Source organism: Ruditapes philippinarum, unplaced genomic scaffold (genome assembly GCF_026571515.1).
Source record: "Ruditapes philippinarum isolate M1 unplaced genomic scaffold, ASM2657151v2 ctg274_1_1_1_1, whole genome shotgun sequence".
NCBI lineage: Eukaryota > Metazoa > Mollusca > Bivalvia > Venerida > Veneridae > Ruditapes > Ruditapes philippinarum.
In genome coordinates this window covers 73,698-100,656 of record NW_026862201.1, presented here as the reverse complement: position 1 = coordinate 100,656, position 26,959 = coordinate 73,698, and the positions used below count along the sequence as shown (strand labels likewise).

Below are 26,959 nucleotides of genomic sequence, written 5' to 3'. Positions count from 1 at the left end.
TTCAAGTCTCGTTATGTCATAAACCCTATGTTGACTATCTGTCGTTGTTGGTAATATAAAAATAAATAGTTATATCAATTTAAAAACTGAAATATTTTTGGCAGCATGATAAGAAAGAATCTATTCTTTTTATGTAAAATAAGCATATCTACACAATACAGCTGTGACAAGCCAACATAGGAAAGCATTCATATCAATACCAGAGTAAGCATATAACAAAATAATCCGAGTTGGTTTTATTCATTTTATAAAAAAAAAATAATGTATATACTAAAATGAAACAAACAAAAGGGCTCTAAGATATCTTATGAAGCGCTTACAAATTGTATACTCTAAGACGCCGCATTAAATGTCATTTGAGGTGACATATATGTATGCATATGTAGCTGTCTCGTTTGATTCGCTAATACAATACATGTTTGCGTCCTCTACTGCTGATGTACACGGCCGATAAAATATAATAATAGCGTTAATCTTCATACTATACATTCTTATCTTGTATATTTTTCGTCTGCTGCAAAAGATTCTTATCTTTTACAGCGTCCGTCTGTAATTAACAGAAAATTAACCCATGTACACTACTGAGTAACAGAACTGCTCTGTCGCGCTAATTTTTGCAGCTTTTCTTCTTTGATTAGCAACATCTGTTGATAGTTATGGCCTTTCTGATAACTTTCTATTACTTATTGTTTCAACTAACAAGGTAATATGCATTTTATCAACTGTCGACGTCATCACTTTCTGCGTAGATGAACGCTCTTTTTAGAGCGTGCCACCAGGATATCTGCCACTCTGATCTTAGTAAGAGCAGACGACAGTTGCAAGTCACAGTCAAGAGTGTTCGTTTGGATTCTAGGAATAATATATCCGGGGACTTTGATTTTTTCTGTGTTGTCTGCAACAGTTCTAAAGGTAAGATATTTTATTACGGATGATATTGTAGACAAATAAATCAATTATATTTATATATATAACCTTTTATTTTCAGTATATATTATATAGTTCTTAACGTTTCTTGATAGATTTTGCTTTACTGTATTGGCGTTTATATTCGCTATATTGTAACAGAAAATTACATCCACGGTTCTACTGAAGCTGTTCGTTCACATACCATTTAATAGTAGTATATTAAATTACTTCATAAAAGGCATTTACATACATTTTCATTTAATAAAACTTAACTAATTTGATTTCTGATATACGATATTAAATATATTTCACTAGTTAAGATATTGTTATTAAAAGTTGATATGAATTTAAAGAAATGATATGCATATTTTTATTCATTTAAAACATTTATGAATATATTGAATCTGTACATGTTAACTGACTTTAATTGAGATTAAAGAAGAAAGAACACCCCTAGAATAATAATAATAATTCATACGAGACGAGAGTATTTGGTTAAATAGTTTTTAGTAATTTATTTATTTCATTACATATTGTTCCATCAATTATGCCAGTGTTTTAGTATTTTGTATAATGAATTTCTAAGTATATAGTACTTATATTTTCTGATATTAGATGTTGCATGATCATTGCGCATGAAAGTCTCCTTCTCTTTCAGATTTAGTATGATAATGTAGAGTAATTTTAAGCAACGACGAGTACCTATAAGTTCGCTACATTTTGAATTTACTTATTTAACTGATACCAAAACGATTTATTCTTGAAAATTTCCCAAAATACAATTTATTTATTGTTAATATTTGGACAAAAAGAGCAATGCAATGATTTTTTGCAAACATTTTATATTCTTTAAATAAAACTGAAAAGAAAATCAGTTAAAATATCAGTTGCTACAATATAAAGATGATAAAAGGGAAAATAAGGAAATGTATTATAAAAGATGGAATAAAAATATGTTATAAAGCTAGCGTACAATGAAGACGTTATTTCACTGAAAGGTGTGCTAAGAGCAGTAAAAATGATTGTTTGATACAGTTGTTTCTCATTGCTTATTTATGATTTTATTTGCCCCTACTATTGAACGTCAAGTGGTAGCAATGCACTAGAAATAAGTCTAAGAGAAAATTAAACTCTAAGATACGGTGAAAACAATTAGTGTAGAAGACACAATGTTTTTAAGTTTCTTGGAAAAAGATAATTTCGTTTATGGTAGTTAATTTTGTGTTCATTTCATTAATGAGATTGAAAGAAGCGTTACGAAAATAAAAGACGTCGAAAAGAACAAAATATATTCGGCCCAAAAATTGAAACTAACAAACCTTTTTTTTGCAACGACTGTTCTAATAATTTTAATACACATTTGTATTTGCTTTCGATTTTTCATAATATATATAATTGTAATCGTTACTTTTACACAAAACGCTTTTCATACATTCATACGTATTAAGCTTGACCCACTGTAAAGAAGCGTTCTAGTTTCAACCAGTAAAGAGTTAGTTTGTTTTATACAATTTAAACAGGCGCCCTGATTTTGAACCTTTGGTTATTTTTCTAGGCAATTTTGCCTTATAATTGACATCAAACGACGCAAATTGCTGGGAGCTACAAGTCATCTTCTATTTGATAGTAATCGATCGAAAATGTATGCCCTTTTAAATGAGTACCCTTCATTACTAACATCATCTATATTATATTGTTATTATCCTAATATTAACTGTAGAAGGTTGAGTAATGGCACAATTACTGTATACTAGATTATAGCCGTGCGGCGTATCTTACAATGTTTACCATACATTTCCATTATAAGGAAAGTATTCCCCAGATAATTGCATATACCCTGGGTAATTACCAAAAATGACTGCATTAGTGCCCCGTGTACCAATTATAAGTCTAGGAAATCATGTACGTGATTTGTAATAATGTCTCATTAAAGGAATTCTTTATTTCATTCTCAATGCTACAGTGCTAGAACAATAATATTAAAAACAAGCGGCTTTATCCTAATTAGGGGCATTTTCTAGCGCATAGTGTCTCTTAAGTCTGAAATGCTGATTTGACAAGATTCGAATCGCCCATCTTCCCGCATTTGTTATTTCTATCGACTACAAAAAAGTAACTTTTTTAATACTAAATAAACGACATGTTTTTCTTAAAGATAAGAACAGTTCGTATAAAATGATTTATATAGGATTAGCCAGCACCGGGATATGTCGAATAATTATATGTTTATTGTATATTTATTGTTATTAAACTATGAACAGTTCTCCTTTAGATTGGAAAACAGACAAAAATTATAAAGAAAACATCCTTTCAGCTTATTATTAAGCTCGTGAAAAAGGTAACAAAATGAAGGAAAAAATACATTGCCAGAATTTTAGTACATGTATATAATTAACTTGCTTCGTAAGATACTCAGTATAGATAATTAGCGGCACGTGCGCTCGTGAAGCACGTGCTGGTATTAGCGCCATATATTTTCGCCTTTTTGATGTATACGAACAATAAGTGTAACGAATAGGTAATAATGTACTATTAATGAAATTATTCGTCCATCACAGACACTGGGATATATTGCCTGTTTGATGACTTTGATGTGCTACTGGCATGTAAGGTAAATAATGATCTATCTTATAAAAGCGAATGGGGGTAATATTTATTTATAGAATGTATGTCTTAAGACCAAAGATTCTACAAATAAAAGATTTTTCAATTTCACAGGTCATCTAAGAAATATTAGTTTCTTGTATCTCATCGATTAAAACGGAGTTGACAATTTCCCATTAAAATAAAAGAAGCAAAGCATATAGCATGTTTAATTATGCTACATGCTAATTTGAATTGTCTTCAACTACACATAAAATATTAACTAACAAATAATTGATAATAATTATATTTCTTAGTAATGTTCTATTGATAGCGCATATTATTTCTTTTTTTTCATTCCTCATTTTGCCAAGTTAATTTCATAACACATAAGTTACGTATTTCTCTCCGGCAGCCTGCTCTAATTACACTGTTATAAATATTTGGTGTAGATATTAATTTTCAAAACAAATATATCAGTTAAAAAACTATTATTTCAAAATGTCATATCCTATTAACGGAGAAAATAGAATTCCCGGGAAATTTATTCTTAACATTTTTTTTGCAAAAGAAAAAGGTTTGCCTAGAAAATGAAACCGCAAACGCATTGTATTCAATAGAAAGCGAACTTTAACATTTAAACATATACATTTCAAGATAATTATTCCCTAGTCTTATGTTACATTAGAAGAAGAAAAAATGACAGCAGACTCCGTACTTTATTGTCACAAATGTATGTCAACGTATGGTTATCTTAATGCAGTAACGGGTTATCTTCTTATATAATTTGATATGAGTTAACCTGTTACTGCACTAAGGTGACAATTTATGCATACGCTACCACGACGTCTGTTTGGCCATATAAATAAGATTGAATAATTTATACTGTTATACTCAAGAAGTTCAACGTGTAAATCAGGTGTAAGAAAGCAAAGATTGCGTCTCCTGCTTTTACAGAGATGCAATTTTATTCATTTTATGACATTTTTTTTCCAAGCTGTTATAGCGTGATTTCATATGATTTATAAACATTTAGACATGATTTATGGCTGAGTGTTAATCGTTATATGGCTAATAATCGTATATTTACGGGCATACAATCTGAAGAAGAATGTTTGACATTCTTAGATTTAAATTTAAAATCATACCCAATTTTTCAGCGGACGTGAGTTTATATAGATTATAAACGTCACTGTTCTCAAAATTGAAGCCGTTATCTTGTAGTGACGTTATTTTGTGCATGCTCTTGTTAAATATATTCGTTTATAAATAAATCAAATGAATTAAAACGGATTCTTATTTTAAACATGACAGCAATGTTCAACGTTTTCTTTTAAATACATTTATTTTTTTGCAACTGAAAACCTATTTAACCTTTAGCACTCTAAATCTTAAAAATCAAACCATAGTATTATCGTTGAATCGATTACAGGTAATGAAATTGACCAAACTTAACACGTGCGTTGAACGTCGCTAAATAGATTTCTCACATTTTGTAAGTAAAAAAAGCACTCTGTGCAGTACTGTTGATAAAAAATCCATAGTTATGTCTTTAAAATGCCTAAGTTCCAAACGATCGAGACGAAAAATGTCTAAATGTCAAAATATCAAGCTTGCCTTCAATTAACACGAAATGTCGAGTTAATAAAAATTGTAGTGAATTGAAAGTAAAAATCGCAACTTACGAGTGGGATTGTTGAGTATTGGAAACATTCAACACCGCTCACTTCAATAAAACTAAATGTTAACGTTGAATTTTAAGGAAGAAACAGATTCTGCTTGCGTTATGTAATTAAGAATAAATTCCTTGTAAATGTCCCAATTGAATTGAGATTTTAAAATCAATTTTAGAATCATGCATTTGACATTATCAGTATGAATGATCGTAAATAAGAAACTGTCTAACTCTTCTTTATCAATGAAACATTTTAGAATAGTTTGTTGTTTATATTCTGAAATTCAAAAATTGTCCGTAAAATAGTGTGTGCTAAAACTATTTCCATATCATTATAATCATAAAAATAAGAGTTTTTATTGGTTGATATTTTTTAAATAAAAAAAACTACCCCACGATAAGCTATTGACAATATATGATTTTTATACGTCTTCAAGTTTTATATTTAAACAGTTTATATGATTCTTTGTTGCGATGAATATATCGTTTAAATTATATAAAAAAATAAAGAGTTTTCTTCGCACAGTGCACTTGAGTAATACCCTGATGTAAAAAATTGGTTTGTTTGTTTCTTTAGAAATGCTAATAATGAAGCAATCAGAAGATATTTATTTATAATGATACATGTATGTACCTGTACATATATTATATTAGATTAGTCTTACCATTTTGTTGAATACGTCATGGTTCATTTTTATAAGTGTCGTTGTTGTTGTTGATGTTGCTATACATGAAAATGGTATTTTTTAAAGTGCTGACTGTGCAGAATTTATCATAAATACTCATAATAACTAGAGGTATTTATTTCTTCTGTTATTTGTAACGGAGTAGTTATGGCAAGGTAAAGAAATGTATATGTATAAATATCGGTGTACGCCATCTGCTTTTAATCGAACAGCGTTCGTTGTTAGTTAATTGTTACCTACGGAACATGCTTACTTTATTACTTTCTGTCAACTACTGAATCACAAATTACCATGGTAACGCATACTCACACATTGCTTTAATTAGTCGCTTATCACCTTCTTTTTTGAGTTAATCAAACACTTTCATTGTACGATTTAGGACATAGCAACTCTCTGAGGAAAAAGTTTGATCGTTTACAACAACAACAACAACAGATCGCTTATAACAGTAACAAAACAAAATTTAAAAAAAGAAAAAATAATAATAATAATATGACTAATTTTGATATATTTAAACAATACATGTAATTAATTAAACAAAGAGTGAAATGCAGTACATGTGTACTACAAGTGTCATACGAAATGCTCTCCCGTGCTGAGAAAATAAAAGTATCTATCTATCTGCGACAAACCGCTGGGCTTATCAACAAACGTTGTGCAGGGAGATACGATTTGAGGAATTACTTTTTCCGTAGTAATGTGGTCAACAGAAACCTGTGAAAACATGTCATAAATAGTTCTAGGTAAGCAGACGGCTTGCAATGGCTTGCTTGTCACGTGACTGAACAGCTTGTCGTCTAGAATAGCGAATGTTCAATGAATTAATATATGTGTAGCAATGCTCTTGAACTGTTACATATGCTATTTTTTGCTCAGAATAGACTTTTGCAGTGTGTTTACTATAAAGAATGCTTGACTATATAGATAGTTCCTGGTTGTTTTCAATATTTACCTCCCTTGCGAGAAGTAGCAGTCATTTTGGGGGTCAATTTATTTTCTATACAAGATATGAAGAGAAAAAATCAATAAAAACAGCTGACCGAGGTAAATTGTAAAAATCTGTTTTACATATTAGGGAATACAGTATTAAATCACTAATATGTAAAAAAATTAATTAGTTTTTATGAAGATGATAGAATAATTAGAGATTTTTTATCATATAATAAATTTGAAATTACCCTCAAAATGGCGACCAGGGGAGGTAATAATTGATATGCCTAGTGTTATACAGCACAATGTGTTGCTATAGGTTTACTGTATGTGTTTTGTATTTGTTTAGAATAGTATACAGTTTTCAGTAAATAATCAATAACTAACATTTTACGTCACGACTCGAAATTCAGATTATAAGATTTTTGCCGATTTTGTTTGGACAAGCGAACAAGAGAAATTGTGATTACATATTAGATATTGTTATAACGGCAAACATGATGAATTTATTATAAACACAAGAATTTTAATTTTATTTCTAGCATAAATTAATGTGAAATTTTGCAGATAAATAGTTCACAAAAAAATCAGTGTAATTCTGTTTTAACGTAATTTGACGTCAGAAAATACGTCATCGGACATAGACATTATTTTTTGATTGAATGATAATTGGCCTCAATGAAACAAAAAGTAATCATCTTTTCAAATAATCAGATAATTATAAAGTTAAAAAATTGTTCTTTTGTTCAACTTTTATTTCGAATTATATAGCAACCATTTATTTGACGTCACTTATTAGAGATTACTCGATAGAGAAAAAAATGAACTAACAAAACTGTGTAGAAAATGCTGACAGAAAAATGTCATATGCTAGTACTAATGATCGAATGTTATGTATTTTTGCTATAGCTGTATTGTTTGACTAACAATAGTTAGTGTTTGTAACTACAGTTTGCTTTTTTACTACTGATATTTGTGTGATTTGATATGGTTTATAATATTTAGATTTAGTATACGAATTGCGTATAACATATGAATGACATAAAATAAATGACTACAACAGATACACAAACCCAGAGTCTCATTAACCATTGGCAAAACAGATATTATTTAAAGAACCCTACTGAGCCCCTAAAAGCCTATTTACGTAAAATTTTAATTTCTCACATAGATCAGCTGGGGCACTTAAAACAGAAATATATGCAAGGGGTAACTTAGAAATATACTCTAGATATACGTTGCAATGCTTTTCAATTTTGGGTCATTTTTTCACAATTAGAATTATCAATCTGAAAAAAAAGGAGCGAGCAAATGATCTGAAATAATGCACACAGGTTGTTAATCAAGACCTACATGAAATGGAGTAACAATATCGAAATATTATTTTCGGCCCCGTTATATCAAAAAACGTCGGTGGTGTCCCTTTAAGAAACATACAGTTCATTTCCAACACCACGTTATCAAAAAAGCGTTCTGAATTCAGCTAGTTTGTAAAGTATCAACGTAATTTATGTGACTCGTGAATCAATATCAAATGTTCAATAACAGTTTCGTAACAACAAAAGTCATATAAGCATATATTGAAAGTGGTAATTGTTTTCATGATGCCAATAATATTTTTGGCGTGGCCATCAAGACTTTTCTATATTTATCTTATATTGACTAGACTGGTATTAGTTGTGTAATCAAAAGTGAGTAGCTTTACCAATAGTATAGATACAATGTGCTGTTTGACCAAGGTTTTTAATTAAGAGCTATTGCTCAGTTTTTATATTCTTATATTTAAATCCCTTAAAAGTAAAATGGACTGTTCCGAATTCAAACCAGGGCATGTCCATTACACAATTTCAGCAGGTTAAGGCTTATATGCATGATGCATGAATATCACGTGACTTTTGAAAAATCAAAGCGTTAAAACTGCATTGTAGAATAACTATTGTTGTACTTAATTAATTACTATAATCAAACTAAAAGAAACAACAACATACCTTAATTATTAAAAAAACGTTTGTTTTCTATAAGATTATTTGTAATATTGACAAATATATTAAAAGAAAGAAATATAAAAAACAAGATTATGTCTTTTGTAAGTTACAGTCTGTCTTTTATTCCTATCCTTACATATCCTAAGTCTGTTACCTCCAGTTTTTAGAATCCATCCTTTCTTGAATACACCCTGTCTGGTAAGTATAGATATACATAAAATAGAATTTTATAGTTTTTACCTCTTTATATTTGTGTCATTACAGAGTCACAATGGCCAACGATTATTTGGTATCCAAGTGGAAGCTCTGGTACAAATCTCTAGATGTCAACCATGACGGCAAAATCTCCATCGAGGATGTCGAGGAATCAAGGTATTTCTATATTTACAGTTTTTCTTTACTATACTGAAATTAACAGTACAAATTGTTTGTGTATACATTTTATGTTTCATTATTCATGTCCTTGCAATTAAATACTGATTGTACAGTTGAGGCATATTGGATATATTAAATAACTTAAGGTGCAATACTGAATTTATTGAAAGTGTTCTATAAAATTATGTTATGCGAGCGAGCATATTTATCAAAAGATTTAGTAATGAACCTTAACGAATATACCATTTTATTCAACACATATACAATATAGGAATTGCTTACAGTAAAATAAGAAATTTTATGACAATGACGCCATTAATGTGACAAGCAAACATTTAGCGCGTCTTCACTACCATTGTAAAACGCAAATGACGTCACGTCAAAATATATGTAAGGCCGTGCAATACGGTTTCTACGGGGTCTCTTAATGGATTGTCTACCTAATTGTAAGGGTATATCATATTTGCATCAAAATTACTATTCTGACTTATGGTAACGTCATACTTGTACATAGATATCTATTCAATATCATTTTATTTGAACCATAAGCAAGCAGACGTGAAAATTATAGAAATGTATTGATATTTTTTCTGTTTTAGGGCCAAATTTTCTGATTTACACAAGCTTGATACAGAAAAAAGCAAACAGGTCCAGGAAAACTTCACTAAATGGTGGAATGAGTTTGTCTTCCGTGGAAAAACTGGAGAAATTTCTGAACAGGAATTCATCGATGCATTAAACAACGATTTGAAGGCAGACAAGGCCAAGTTCCTAGAAGAAATGTCCAGATGCTTCAACATTTTCTTTGATGTTATTGACACAAACAAGGATAGGTCCATCTCCGAAGAAGAATTCCTTATCGCCTTTAAAGCATACGGTCACGAGAATGTAGCTCTTGATACAAAGTTCTTCAAGGCTTACAACCCGTCAGCTGATCAACTTGTGTCATTGAGAGTTATTGTCGACAGTTGGATAGACTTTGTCACCGGTGAAGATGCCTCAGGTTCAGGCAGCATTGTGAAGACAGCTTTTGAGTCCGGTGTTTAACTTATTTTACCATTGTCCATTTAATGCAAGAAGATAAACAGACTATAGACGTATGTGTGTTTTACGTTATTTGGTACACGCTCAAAGAAGGCAACTACAAAAAGACTTTGTAAAGAGAATATTTAATGGTTAGAGTTTAAAAAAAAGGAAGAAGATGGTATTCAAATTTAAGATAATGTGCGGGACTCAAGTTGAATAATAATGCGGTATCAATAAATTAAATTCGTTCAGGCCAAATAAAGCATGCAGTCTACTGAGATTCCTCCGTTGTGGAGCGGTAAGATCCAAAAGTTACCATTTTATATTGCTGTAATTTTTTTATTATCTAATTACCTATTATGCGTTATAACAGAGGTTTTATTAAATAAATTGGTTACAATATTTCTGTTCTTCTTCATATTACATCAACAAAAACGTATGATTTACTACAAGTTACGTTTTTACATCGGCCTTTCCACAGTGTTTCGGAATACTTAGGGTAATACGGTCTATACTTTCAAGTAAATTTCTATTTGTCTTAGGAATTCAAATAAGTTTTTGCAGAAGACGAGAAGACTAATATCCCCAGGGAAATATAGGACTAATTTAGAATTATCACTCTTTCATGCTCTAATTTAACGGGTTTATAAATGATTAAGTATTGCTCTCATTATAAGAAAGAAATCTTAAAAGAAAACAATATATCTTTGAGTTGTTTCACAGAAACATACAATCTTTCGTAAGAGGACCTGCAATCTGTGACAGAAATGCGATATGTTTTTCAGTGACATATATGGAAATGTTTTATTGGTCGATACTCTATGATTTCAGTTTGCAAGGTAATGAAAAGAGTGTTTAAAGCATAGCCTGGGATTCAGGCGTTGATATTTTTTGTTTATTTATAACATACGCGCTATTTCATACTCGATCGTCATAGATAACGCACAACATCTCTGGTTTTGATAGTATCAACTCGATTTGCCGAACAGAAGCACATAAAAAATCGACAGACTGGAACCCAGGCTATTTAAAGCATAACGTTTGAATAATGTAGTACAAAGTGATTGGTTATGAGGGGGTAAGAAGAAAAAGTGGCTAAAGCTTTGTTATTCACCTAATTGAGTGACTATAACTATGGAAGCTATAAGTAATAAATGAGAAATAATTCAATCCTCCCACTCACGTATACACAAATTGGCTTACTAGAAACATATGTGGGAACATATCTATATGACTACCTGTTAATTACGGAGTTATTATAGTAACGCAAATCGGCGATGTCTATTCTTCTATAAGAACTACATTTTTATAGATTCCTACGCGCGTCACAATGTTAGCACCTGCCTGGCACTATTTTAATATATTTATGTAGTGTAAGTAATTATCAACCAATAATTATCAACGTCCAGTTGACACATTTTAACTGAATGCTTAACCTTGTGTTATTATCCTTTAAAGAATATCTCGAATATAACATTAACAACATTTCCATAGCAGCCAAAGCAAACGCTAATGATTGTTTATTTTGATAAATCAAAATTGTTGTGTCCATGAATGAAACTTATATTGCGAAAGTTTAATTGAAAATTGTAGAAAAACTTTAAACATTGAAATATGCAATTACAAATTACACTGTAATTATCAAGTTTGCATGTATATATAAAGTACAATTTCAAAGCAGCTAAAATACAACATTATGTACACTGTGTATCATTCATTGCTTCTATTCTATATTTCATATACAATTTGGTTCAATGAGAAAAAAACTTAACGTTTTGATGCAATAGAAGGATGGACATGTTTGTCTGTTTAATAATTCACATCTATCTTTTATCACATTAAGTATTCGTAGGTTCAAAGAGCGACAGAAGAAAATGTATAGTAAAGGAGAGACGCATATACTACTATAAGGCATTAACAGAAACAAAAACTTTGAAAATAAACAAAAGTAACATAATATCTAGATTGCTTCAGAACGAGCTCTAATTAAAGATTAACACGTGAAGCTAATTTTGACGTGGTGCGAAACTTGTTCCAATAACGATAACGTTTAGTTTCATCTCTCGATACATTTGCTGGGGGATGATTACATTAGACTTGTGCCTGTTTGTTTTTTGCGTACAACTGTCTATTTGATGTTGTCATTTTAATACAAATGTTGTAAGACATGCCACATATCTGACACGTGCTCATAGCTAGTCACATGTCTTCATGTATTAAGCAGTTTGCAAAGGTAAGCGCATATCAACTGACATTCTCTCATTCAAGGATATGACATATATCATAAGGGCGTGCCAAATTAATCACAGAGAAGATACGTTCACGTGTATTAGGGAGGGAACGTATTTTTTCTTGTTATAAAGACAATGAACTTATTATGATTATTTTATTGTTACTTTTCTCGTATATATCCCTTGAGAATGAACGTAACACATTCTTACTCGTGCAGTTTTTCATAAAGATGTGCCAATTCTTGTGATTTTATGCGCTCCGACAATTTTTGCAGGCGAGTGCAAAATGTGTTTATGGTGCACACTTACGGAGATGGCTTTTCGTCATTTATTTAGATGGATAAATGCCATAAGTACCTACATTTACTGCGTTTATTATCAGCTAACGTAGATATATTTGTTTTCAAACGTTTGTCAAGAAGATACAAAACTTTATTTCAATTTACAACTTGTATATGCAGCTTTTTGCCAAATCAACCATTCGCTTTTTGCTAACCTACTCCAGAAATTGAGCACTATTATTTGTCTCAAAACTTTAAATCAAGGGAAATTCGTATGTATTGTACCAAATATAAATATATATCAAAATTGTAGTAAACAATGCACCAAACAGAGGCGTATTTGGTTAATGCCGTGTGCATTTCTCTAACCTCAAAAAAGGAATAGTGTAGGAAATCGCTGATAGAATTTCTTCATTAATATAAACTGATGTCTCGCGACCCACGCTTGAAGATACTTCTTTGAGAGAAAGCGAGTGTAACTATTTAATGAGATTATTTTCTACGTTAAATTTTATGTCTTTCGAAGAAACAAATTAATTTTCACCCACATAATATCAAAATGTCAAAAGTTGTGTGTGTGCGTTGTTGTTTGTCTATACCAATATAAGGGTAATAAACTAATGTATCTCCGGACTCCATGAACTTTGTGTATCAAAAATTGTTGAAATAAAACTTAAATTGTTAAAGAGCTTTATTTTTTAACATAACATTACCAAGTCATCTGAATGCGATACTAAAAACAAATACAACTGGATTAACCGATAAAATCTTGATTATAATGGCATTAAACTAGACGTTCTTGTTTGACAAAACAAAGTAAAGACACCGCCTCTGCGTGTTTTAAAACTCTATTAAAATTGTGGCAAGAATTCAATCAAAACATCAGAGTTTATTTTTTACGATGTCTAGTCAGAAATTAATGCTGTAAAAGGAAAATGCAGCCTGCTTTCTTAACATCTGATCTACAGTTTGTAGAGTGACTTTTCCCAATAATAGTTTTATGGCGCAGTGTTACATTAATTATATTGTTTCAGATCTTATAAAAAAATGCCATCTTAAAGTAGGCTAACTTTGATTTTATTTAATTAGTCGTTGTTTCTGTCGCGCACATACTTAATCATATACATTGGGACAGATTTAACATATGTGTTAATGTGTAAATGGTTACTTTATAATTATGATGTTAAAAAAAGCATTGATCACCGGACTATAAGCGTTCAAAATGCAACTGAATTTAAGTCTGATTCGAAATTTCCTTTACATAATAATGAATCTCTCGTAAAATCGTAACATAGGTGTGTAAACGGTAACGATTTATTTTTTGTCTAACTTCTTAATAGTGTAACATTCGTTCATACAATTTTCATTTAATTTTATCTTTAGACTTGAAAAAAAGCTCTCTATAATTGATTAACCAAACAATTCCTTTATGATGATAAACGAGATATTATAACTAGATATTAGAAGAAAGGCAATTTAAGTGGCGAACGGTTAGTATGTAAGACTTAAAAAAGAATTGGGGCACCACACTTAATACTGTATTTCGGTATATACCGGACAAGGCGCTTGAATTATAAAATGCTTAAATCTTGCCTTTTTACCCAAAGGAATGAACTTTAAAATGTCTTATTCATCTTTTCACACCGATTTATGTATGATAATGAATGAAAAATGGAATAATCTGCGGAAAAAAAAACACAAAAAAAAACGATATGTACGTGTCTATTTTGTGATCACAATTTCTGCAAGCGTCTAGAGGTACTAATACAAATCCAATAATTAAAGAAATGGAGTATGAATAAGGTACATTTTTAGTTGGGGTGGGAGTGATTGGACAAATGTCCAGAAAGGCATATGCCCGATAACTGTGAGGAATTACTTAGTGTGGTCATTAACATTGAAATTTGCTTAGTGTAGAAAGTTTAATTAATTAAAAATGGGTATGTTTAGGTATTTATTCTTCCAAAAGGTAAACATTTTTAGCGACTAATTGTCAGAATTTGAAGTTATTATGTATTAAGTATGGGAATTTGTATTTATTAAGTTTTGGTATTTGTACTCTTCAGTGTAGGCACTTTAAAAACTTAAAATAGGCATATGAACTTTCTTAATACTTGCATTTGTGATTACTATTAAATTTCTTATAATAAAATGTATTCGTTTTTACGGTTGATACAAATTTGCCCCGTAAGAAGACGTCATGAAATTTGGTTAGTCCACTTTCCGCCTGCCTTGTTTCATCTTACATATTTTCATCATCAGGTCGGACTAACCTATTGACCTACATTATATCAGTCTGACCATCATAGTATTCTAACCTAAAAACAAGAGGGCCATGATGGCCCAAAGTCGCTCACCTGTATATAGGCCCCCGGAGCGGGGCCAGTTTAAACCCCAGGGCTTTTATTTGAACAAACTTGGTTGACACCTATTAGAAGATGTTTCATGCTAAACATCTAAGGTCTAGCTTATTGGGTGTTTTAAAAGAAGATTTTTTATGTATATATATATATATATATATATATATATATATATATATATATATATATATATATATATATATATATATATATATATGTATATGTATATGTATATGTATATACATATGTAATTTATATATATATATATATATATATACAATATACATACATACATATATATATATATATATATATATATATATATATATATATATATATATATATATATATATATATATATATGTATTGCATTTTTTGGTGTGTGTGTATATATGAAACTATGTATGTATCTATATTGTATATATATATCTTATATATATGTAAATATATATATATATGTATGTATATATATATATATATATATATAATATATATATATATATATATATATATATATATATATATATATATATATATATATATATATATATATATATATATATATATATATATATATATATATATATATATATATATATATATATATATATATATATATATATATAGTATATATATAATATGTATATATCTAAAAAAAAAAAGTCGAGCTAATGAATGACCCCCGGGGCGGGGCCAATTTTGACCCCAGGGCTCTTATTTGAACGAACATGGTAGACATCCATTTGAACATGTTTCGTGCTAAATATCTTAGCTCTAGCTCTTTGCATTCTTTAAAAGAAAATTTTTTAAGTTTTTACTATATGCATATAGGGAAAATCAATGACCCCCTGGGGCGGGGCCAATTTTGACCCCAGGGCTTTTATTTGAACAAACTTGGTAGACACCCATTAGAAGATGTTTCATGCTAAATATCTTAGCTCTAGCTCTTTGGGTTCTTTAAAAGAAGATTTTTTAAGTTTTTACTATATACATATAGGGAAAAACAATGACCCCCAGGGCGGGGCCGATTTTAATTAGGAACAAAATTTGAACAAATTTGGTTTTGGACCTATAGATGATACCATAGACCAAATATCAAAGCTCTAAGCCATTTACTTTCAGACCAGAAGATTTTTCAAGTTTTCACTATATGTATATAATGAAAATCAATGACCTCCGAGGGCGGGGCCAATTTTGACCCGAGGGCCATTATTTGAACAATCTTGGTAGAGGTCTACCACACAATGTTTCATGCCAAATATCTTACCTGTAGACTTTGCCAAATCAGACAAGAAGATTTTTTTAGATTTACCTATAGACATATAAGGAAAAACCTATGACCCCCCCGGGGCGGGGCCAATTTTGACACTAGGGACAAAATTTGTACAACTTTGGTATTGGACCTTCAGATGATACCATAGACCAAATATCAAAGCTCTAGGCCATTTACTTTCAGACCAGAAGATTTTTCAAGTTTTCACTATATGTATGTAATGAAAATCAATGACCCCCCGGGGCGGGGCCAATTTTGACCCTAGGGCCATTATTTGAACAATCTTGATAGAGGTCTACTACACAATGTTTCATGCCAAATATCAAATCTGTAGCCTTTGCCAATTCAGAGAAGAAGATTTTTTTAGATTTTACTATATACATATAAGGAAAAACCTATGAACCCCCGGGGCGGGGCCAATTTTGACACTAGGGACAAAATTTGAACAACTTTGGTAAAGGACCCATAGATGATACCATATACTAAAAATCAAAGCTCTAGGCCATTTAGTTTCAGACCAGAAGATTTTTCAAGTTTTCACTATATGTATGTAATGAAAATCAATGACCCCCCAGGGCGGGGCCAATTTTGACCCTAGGGCCATTATTTGAACAATCTTGATAGAGGTCTACTACACAATGTTTCATGCCAAATATCTAATCTGTAGCCTTTGCCAAATCAGAGAAGAAGATTTTTTTAGATTTACCTATAGACATATAAGGAAAAACCTATGACCCCCCCGGGGCGGGGCCAATTTTGACACTAGGGACAAAATTTGAACAACTTTGGTAGAGGACCCATAGATGATACCATATACCAAAAATCAAAGCTCTGGCCCATGTACTTTCAGACAAGAAGATTTTTTAATTTTGTGTTTTTTGAAATCCTTTTCTGGCCCTGTGACCTACATATGCAACAGACCGGAACCATTTGAACAACTTTGAAAGGGGACCACCCAAGGATCATTTCTGTAAAGTTTGGTTGATGTGCAGTCATTGGTTTCAGAGGAGATGTTGTTTATATGAAAAGTTGACGACGCACGACGCACGACGCACGCCGCACGACGCACGACGACGGACGACGGACACAGGGTGATCACAATAGCTCACCCTGAGCATTGCTCAGGTGAGCTAATAATAATAATCTTACCCGGAGTACATAAAGTTAAGTAAACACATCGCACTTATGTATACGTAAAGAAAATGCAATGATCTATTTTACGATTTTTTTCTCCAGTTTTTGCATTCGTGATACCAGATATTTTTCTTTTTCTTTCTTAAAGCTGCTGGCGGGAATAGTAATGCGATCAGTGCAGACCAAGATCACTCGGCACCCCTAAGTTGTCTGATCCTGGTCAACACTGTTAGCTATTCAGTCAGTACTTATTTAAAATTTTTCCTAAAACGAGAAATAGTTTTGTCCAGGTTTCAAGAAGGACAAGACGCTTTAAAGCAGCATGCCTCCAGAATCATGCTCATTTTCATGACTTTTTAAATGTTTTAAAAAGTAAAATATTGTTAAGTGAACAAAGAAAGTAATTTACAAACTGCAAACGGCACTTAAAATCAACAAAAACTGTCAAAGATATGTCATAATATGCAAAATGGCCCTTAAGCACTGCGTTAATCACACAGTAGCTATTATGGTGATAAATACTGTAAAATCAGTTATTAATCACACGTATCATTTAAATCATTACTTGAATTTTAAACTTTTTTACTGTAATAAAATCCTTGTACAGTTATCTCAAGTTTGACTTTACTGAAATATTTGGCTCATCTCGAGGTATGCAACTTAAAGGTTTTAACGTGGTGAGAGAGATCTTCTTATATAAATTAACAATTTTTCAACCAAGATGTTTGATTATAAAAGGCTAAGTGGATTCCAGCTTTTCAGTCGTGCATTTATTTCTTTTTATTTAAGGTGGACTTTATGCAATGTATAATTTTTATAAGGTTTATATGTTTTAAAAAGTAAAATATTGTCAAGTGAACAAAAAAAGTAATTTACACACTGCAAACTGCACTTAAAAATCAACGAAAATTGTCAAAACTAGGTCATAACATGCAGAGTATATGGTTACATACTCAGTAGTTTATTTTTTGCAAAAAGAAAATATGTTTAAAAAGTTTTACTTAGGACTATAACAAAGGTCTGAAAAGGGGGTTATCCCTAGGAAAGAATGAAAACAACAAAATCATTTGAAAAAAATTGATTGAGTCTTTTCATGGTAGGTAATTTGAGAGCTCATCATCTCGCACGCCCCCTAGCACCGGCTAAAGCGGTATATTTAACCTTCAATACCAATAATCCCGAAGGATCAGAAAGGCGGTACTGAATGAGTATTTTGTATCTTCAAACACGTTCATACAAAAAGAAGAATGATTTGCGTGGTTAAGATGGAGAAAATTTCAGAGAATATAGAAAATGTAGCGAACATGTACTCTCTTACGTAGCATGCATTCCTATTTATCTCTTGACCTATCCAACACCTACTCGGCATGATTCTAACACCGTAGCTAATTGCTTCATAAACAAACAAAAGTAGCCATAACGTGTGATGAAAAGAGTGTGTGTGTTTTTATTTTGTTCTTGCTCAAATAAACAAATGTACATAGCTTGACATTCCGCAACTCTTAGACAAATACCACCAGAACTCGGCATAGTAACCTAGGTGATATGTTGCTATGACAACATAAAATCGTTCGTTCCATTTTTTTTTCTAGTCTGTATAGCATTTTTAAGTAGCAACACCTTTGAAGGAGACCATTAGTAATCCGCCCAACTTTTTTGGAAACTAATGAAGAAAAAAAAACTGCAAAAACTAAAAGACATATCTTCTAATCATTAATGGGTGCAAACGATAAAACTCATTTAAGTACCATGATAAATATATGATATTTCATGGGAATTGTGTGCGAAATTGGCTTATTTTTCCCTACCCGCTGATTGGCTGAAATGAAAGAGATTTAGTAGGCTACATAAAAAATACAGTCATCAGTAAAGTGAAGTACTGTCATAGGTAAGTAGATTCTATTTGCTCTACTTTTGATTAATGTTTTAGTCACAATAACTTCATTACGAAGAACATACCCCTTCTTGCAAATGCAAGATGATATCAATATGACGCACTCACAAAAAAGCCAAAAAATATGTACAAAAATGAGTAAGAATACAAAAAATGCCTACCGTAGAAACTAGGTATTAAGTTGAATACTCTTTGATTATCTAAGAATTTGTTCTTTTTTTCTTTTTTCTTTTTTTATGTGCAAGCACTCGTAACTCTTACAAATTGACAATTATTAGCGTTTACCGTAATGAACTGCCATTAAAAGCACGTAAATAACGAGGTATGTAAGTAAGTGCTGAATATCTCAGTACAGAAATAAAAACAAACGATAATGATATAATTATTTCTTATATGATAATGATAATTAATACAATAACTACATATAATACAAATTTTGCAAAACAAATAGCAGATATTTTACATCAAAGGTGTTTCTATTACAATTAATAATTCCAAAAGAACATTTAAGACGCACGGAGTTGCATTTCACGCAAACTTGTCAAGGGATTGAAGATCCCTTTGATTTTGCATCACGTTGTCATATAGCGTGTACGTACAAATGATTAGAAGAATTCTCTTTATTATTATGAAATTTCTTACAAAAATGTGAATTATATGTCTAACATTAAACAGTATGATGACAAACACGTGTGTGATTTTCTTTTTTAAAAATCAGCTGTGAGTCATCATTATTGCCTCAAACATCTGAAGCAAGACAGTAAAAATCGCTTGTCGGAAAGGTGCTAATCCTCCCACGAACGCTTCTGTGTGAAATCATGCCGCCTTCCAAAACCTTTATCCCAGAAAATATCCCTGTCACCATACTCTAGCTTTTTATAACCATCGTTGTCGAAGCACCTCTCATTTTGAATAATGATTTAACCGGAATTCCTAATCTCTATTATTTCAAAACGCCAGACTTGTTTCAAGGTATTGTGGCACTCCCGCAAAGCAACACACTTTCTTTTCCTGATACTGATTCTAGATAATTGACGCACTTGCACCTTTTTTAACCTACACCTTATTCGTTAATTTTAACAAATACATTTATTTTACAATGTAGGTCATAATGGCTGCCAACGATTTTCTTGTTTCCAAATGGAAGATCTGGTATAAATCCCTGGATGTAAACCATGATGGCACCATCTCCATGGAAGATGTAGAAGAGTCCAGGTACTGTTCACTTCATTCTTCTAATTTTTATCTTCATCTCGTCACCTTAGCGCAAAAACGGGTTAAGTCCTTTTAAATTTGACAAGAGATGACCATTTACAAAAGGATTTATTGCACTAAAGTAACGATCTATTGTCCGGATCCGGAAACTTCTCGTCCAAACCGGAAATGAGCTAAAGCCGTAAATGCGTTATAACGAACTTTCCATTTAAGTTATACTACTTTGTAAATCACATCGTTATTTTCTGAAGCTTCATTGTAGTTCAATTATTACCCTAGTTTGTATGAGAAACCTACAAACGGAACTATACAAAAATAACATATAGATATAATAGAACTTAAGAATAAATCTTATCCTACGACCTGTCTAAGACCCGGAAGAGAAAGGCTCACAAACTTTTATATTTTCTTATAAAAGCAATATTCTCAAATAAATATATTTCCATCAGATGCAATGTATGCGTAATACAAAAAGATAAGCCACTTCATTCCAATAAACATAGAAACAAGAAATTGAAAATAAGTTCTACCTGAATTAGGAACAAAAACATAAATATGTTGCAATAACTGGTATAATTATAAATGGATACTAACAGTCATGTAAAGTTAAATTTTACATTGCGCTTACAACATTTTGAAATTTGTGCCTCTATTTTACATTTTCTATTTTTTCAATTAACTTTTCATCGATGTCATTTACAGGAGACTAAAGAAAGAAAATCCATGCTTTCCACAAAGCAATAGTGACTGAAGTTAAATAAAAGTATTTGAAAAACAGCTGTAGATACATGTATATATATTATTGCAAAGTAAGGGATGATGGATGTCGCAATTGCAGCACTGTTATTGCTAGTTATTATTTTATATTTCAGACAAAAGTTCAGTGAGCTTCACCATCTTGACGCTGAAAAGAAGAAGATGGTTATGGAAAACTTCGAGAAATGGTGGAATGAATACGTCTTCAGGGGAAAGAAAGGAGAAGTCTCAGAAACACAGTTTATTGAGGCCCTTCAGAACGATTACAAGGCTGATAAAAATAAGTTCAAGAAACAAATGGAGAAATGCTTCGACACCATCTTTGATGTGATTGACACTAACAAAGATAGATCCATTTCCGAAGATGAATTCCTTATTGCTTTCGAAGCATATGGCCACGAGAATGTTGCTCTTGATACAAAGTTTTTCAAGGCTTACAATCCAGTTGACGGACTTGTACCATTGAAAGATATTGTCGCCTCTTGGGTAGACTTTGCCACAAGCTCTGATGCGTCCAAGCCAAGTGTAGTAAAAACTGCATTCGAGGCAGGCGTTTAAAAACATTTACAAGGGTTTTTCCTAGGTCCAAATATTTACCATTTATATCCCCTGTTCAGTGACATTGAAACACAGGCAGAATATAAACAGTTCGATAGATACAGAGGAACATATTATCTTCATCTTAGAGGCAGACCATTGCGATGAGAATATGCGACTTTTTACGTCATCTTTAGTTCATCGACATCACAGAAACACTTTCAGCCATAACCATGGAAACAGCGGGACTTGATTTTTTTTAACTGATAACAATAAGAACAAGACTGGTGACTTCAATGACTTTAATGTCGCAGTTATCAAATGGCTGATATATTTTGTCATCGACCTCGTTTAATAAAAGACCATGATTTCCACACTGAGTTATTCAATAGGCCTTTAATTTCTTTCAAGCTCTTCTTAACAAGATGCCTTATATACCATTGGAGAAATGTGCAATAACATCAATTTTTCTTTTTTCAATTTAGTGTTTCCATACAAAACTACCGGAAAAACAGATCCCTTTAAAAGGGTCCCTAAAATGAATGAAGTACCACAAGTAACATGAAAAAACGTTAATACAATAATGTTAATAATCACTATCTATTTTTAATTTAAGTCAAACATTTATTCGCCTGGCAAATTTAAATATGGACCTTACCTTAAAATGCAAGGTTCAGAGGCGGCTTCCTTTTTTGTTTTTGTTTTGTTTTAATGCTTCAGACATATATTTCTACTTCTAAACAGCAATGGATTTTGTAACACTAAAGAAATCAAAGCAAACCTAATTGATTACAAATTTATTAAGAGATTTGATTTTTTGAGTACTGGTTTAATGATACTGCTTGTACTTTAAAACACATTTAGTTTATGAGTGTAATGAAGTTTTACAAAAACATGCTAAATAAGGTATTGACTTTGAAAGATAAAAAAAATGCAACTACCAAATTTAGTTATATTGTCAACTCTTCATGTCACAGATACATTTTTTAAAACATTTTAAACTTGATAATTTTTTACCTGACTCGGATGAAAACTTACGGTAGGTAGAAATATCATAATCGGCAGAGGCGCGGTGTTTTTCGTCTGTAAGCGTACAAGACTTGTGTTATATTCTTTACGCGTACTTCCGGATGAAATGGAGCAATTGTGGAACCTCGTGTCGGTATTATTACGTCACACCATGTTGGCATGTTCTAGGTTTGACTTTGTATTTATTTCTAAAACCATTGCATTATGTAGAAGTAGTATAACAAGATATAATATCAGTTTGTTTATTTTCTATTTTTTATTTTTCTTTATATTTTAATCTATATATTTTATCAAATGCATGTTCGTGTCGCAGAAGTAATGTTCTCCATAGACTTATGATAATAATGACATCATAGTTGATATCATTATTTAAAATTTAAAATATAAACAAGTTTTTTTTTCATTACTTGATTTACAAAATACAAAACAAAAATAAAACATCAGTTGATCGAGTAATCGTTTTCTCTTTATATAGAATCTATATCATTTATTACGCGGAGAATGTTACTTCTCCGTTCATGTATAGTAGACTAGCAGAATAATGTCATGATTGTAGTGATATTGATATATATGTAAATACTTAATGCATATCATGTTGTAGTCGATATGATTTCCTTTTTTTCCCCAGTTCGTTCTTATAAATGTGCCTGCCTAACTGATACATAGTCGTTAACAAATAGTAACTACATAGTAACTAAAAACTAAAGAATCTATAACATAAACTAGACTAAAATAATCCTTATTCACTAAACACAAAACAATTTTCAACAATTCGTTGGATAATACGTGATGGAAAAAAAGACATGTAAATCTCATTTCTCTCCCTTATTTGCTTTTTTCAGATATGGCCAACGATTTTCTTGTCTCTAAATGGAAGATCTGGTATAAATCTCTTGATGTTAACCATGACGGTAAAATATCCAAGGAGGACGTCGAAGAATCTAGGTATTGTCATAGTTACAGATATAATCATTCTATCGCCAGACCCGAAATCTCCAAAATTCCCTGTCTTTTCGCAATGACTTAAACTCCTCGGTAAGGTTGATGCCTTGATATCAGGTTGAAGCAAGTTTGAAGATCTTCCTAGTGTCCTCATTTTGTAGCAATGACTTAACGTCCTCGCGAGGTATGTGTGCTAATTGTGGGTTGTAGCAAGTTTGTAGATCTTTCTAGTGTGTTCATTATGTAGCAACGACTTAAAACCTCGGTAAGGTGTGTGCCCCGATATTGGGTTGAAGCAAGTTTGAAGGTCTGTCTACCTAGTGTCCTCACTTTGTAGCAACGACTTAAAGTCCTTGAGAGGTATGTGTGCTAAAAGTGGGTTGTAGCAATTTTGTAGATCTTCCGAATTTTCTATGGGGCAATGACAAAAAGTCCTCGGTGAGGTGTGTCCATGATAAGTGGGTTGTAGAAGTTTGAAGTAATTTTCCTATTGAATATTATTAAGTGGTGGTCATATTTAGCAGTTCCTAAAGGTTATAAGACAAGTTTCAACTGAGGTCTAAAATCCAAAACACAACATTTCAAATTCCTGCATAGATCAACATGTATACTGAAAATATTCAAAATACGATACAGAAATGTACTATGAATCAAATTAAAAAATGCGATTCTTTGTCTAATGTCAATATTCAATGCATGTTAATACTTTTGATTTTGGGTCGATTTGCAGAATAAAAATAATTATTCTGGAAAACTGAATGGGCGATAAATCTGAAATTAGCAACAAAATAATCTGAAATTTTGGCACACTAGTTGATGGTCGTGACATATATCAACTATCTCTATAAATGTCAATTGTTTGTTGGCCTGGTGCTTTTTTATACAATTAAGTCATTATCTCGGCGGAAGGCCCGCCACCCTGGCTTTCCTGGATAACTTACCTTATGTTTTGCAAGTGACCAAGTACTTACTAATCAAACATGATATCTGAAGCAGCAGCGTGAGACAACTAATCATAAAAACTCAATGTCCGCGATCATTTATCATATAGAAATGACGCCTTGTCCTCGGATCAAACCAACACCACCTATATTACAAATGCAAGGCGTAAATTATCAAAGGAAATCCAAGGGGTTTACATGTTGTTGGTATAAGTCCTTTACTGAAGCTAATGCTTCATCAGAAGGCAAAATTAAGAATGAATAAAGATTGCAACATGTTTACAACTAGATTATCTTATTACCTTTCGAGGCCCTCTATCTAGTTATATACCCTTCTTTTTTATTACTGTATGTAGTATATTTACTGTAGCTAATAATACTAATTCTTTGCTTTTTATTTCTTTATTTCTGTATCTTTTTTTAAATCTAAAATTATACAATCAATTAATTATTTTATTTTACTTATTCATTTTAATTAATTATTTAATCAATTTGTTTATTCAGGAGCAAGTTCACTGAGCTCCATCATTTAGAAGCGGATAAGAAAAAGCAGGTAGAAGAAAACTTCGAGAAATGGTGGCTTGAGTATATATTCCGTAACAGAACGGGAGAAATTTCAGAATCAGAATTTGTTGAAGCCCTAAACAAAGACTTCAAGGCCGACAAGAAACAGTTTGTAAAACAAATGCAGAATTGTTTTGACACGATGTTTGCAGTTATAGACACAAATCAAGATAGGTCAATTTCTGAGGAGGAATTTCTTATTGCTTTCAAGGCTTACGGCCACGAGAATGTAGCTCTAGACACCAAGTTCTTTAAAGCCTACAACCCGGATGCAAACGGACTTGTGCCTATGAAAGATATCGTGGCATCCTGGGTAGATTTCACGTCTAGTGAGGACAGTTCTAAGCCTAGTGTTGTGAAAACAGCGTTCGAATCAGGCGTATAACAAACTGACCAACTGACCCAGAGGGAAAAAATGAAATATCCAAAATTATTATTTTCCGACCAAAACTTTTCAAACATTCATACATAAATATAGCTGTTAAAGAACAAAACAAATAAATTGCCTAGAAAAAAAGCGGGACTGCGTAAATATTACATAAACAAAGATTAAGAACAGAATAAGTTTACATGTATAAAACCGTATGTATATAATTTGATACTAGCATATGTATTTTTCTACGTTATAATGACAAAGATTATTATGTGCTGAACAAACTACGTGAGAAGCAATCAACGAATTCAAGTATAGTACTGGATAGCTTTATGCGCTGAACAAACTACATGAGAAGCAATCAACGAATTCAAGTATAGTACTGGATAGCTTTATTTTTTATACTTTTCTAGCATACTAACGTGTACTGAATGTAACAAATTTATCACTTTTCATTCCCATGTTGTTAATGGATTGTTTGTATAAAGAATAAAATCTTCTGACCACTTTGTGGAATATGATAAATGTTAACTTAGTTACAGTTTTCATTTTACTTTTAAACAGCAGTTCCTCTTAATCTATCAATTACAAACAATATACATGTTGAAATTCTTTTAATACGACCATTCAAATAAAGACAAAAACTTGCAATATTTAGGTTTTATCGGCAGCAAATGATTCAATTCTTGATCTGCTGATTTCATAATAAGCATCTGGCTTGGAAAACCCCATCCGTTGTGTTTCAAAATGCCCAGGCGTATAAATCCTGTCCAGAGTATACGGTGTATAGTGAGCGGATATTTGGAACACCCTAATATTAGTAGTCCTTATCCGAAAACTGACGGAAATACTAGTAGCCGAAAAGAGGCTTATTAAGACTGACGGAAATAGCCGAAAGGAGGCTTATTAAGACTGACGGAAATAGCCGAAAGGAGGCTTATTAAGACTGACGGAAATAGCCGAAAGGAGGCTTATTAAGACTAACGGAAATAGCCGAAAGGAGGCTTATTAAGACTGAGGGAAATAGCCGAAAACGGGCTTATTCCATTGTCAAATAGCTTGATCTATCAACATCTCAGCTAAGCCTTAATCTGCTGAATTTGAATAATGGAATAGCCCAGTTTTAAATTTGGAACAGTCTATTTTAGGATATAGGGATTTTTCAATATCAAAATACAAAAAAGAAAACAAAACTGAGTTACCGCCAGTATAGAGCCTTGAATTAGAACAGTCTTTTTTAAGTTATAGGGATTTTCAGTA

General features: G+C 31.7%; 1 protein-coding gene across 3 annotated transcripts; it reads left to right on the top strand.

The window, feature by feature from the left end:
* The first annotated feature begins 734 nt into the window (after positions 1–734).
* Positions 735–26,230, top strand: LOC132718262 (sarcoplasmic calcium-binding protein-like). 3 transcript variants are annotated; one of them, XM_060701917.1, is made up of 3 exons: positions 735–912; positions 23,722–23,824; positions 25,267–26,230. In XM_060701917.1, the coding sequence occupies exons 1-3, from the start codon at positions 750–752 to the stop codon at positions 25,709–25,711; spliced, it is 711 nt and encodes a 236-aa protein (XP_060557900.1). In that variant the 5' UTR covers positions 735–749; the 3' UTR covers positions 25,712–26,230. The 3 variants fall into 3 exon arrangements, with proteins under 3 accessions (XP_060557900.1, XP_060557901.1, XP_060557902.1); XM_060701918.1 differs by lacking the exons at positions 23,722–23,824; positions 25,267–26,230 and adding exons at positions 9,033–9,140; positions 9,743–10,571 and having other exon boundaries at positions 776–912; XM_060701919.1 differs by lacking the exons at positions 23,722–23,824; positions 25,267–26,230 and adding exons at positions 20,448–20,557; positions 21,430–22,224 and having other exon boundaries at positions 782–912.
* The last annotated feature ends 729 nt before the right edge of the window (positions 26,231–26,959 follow it).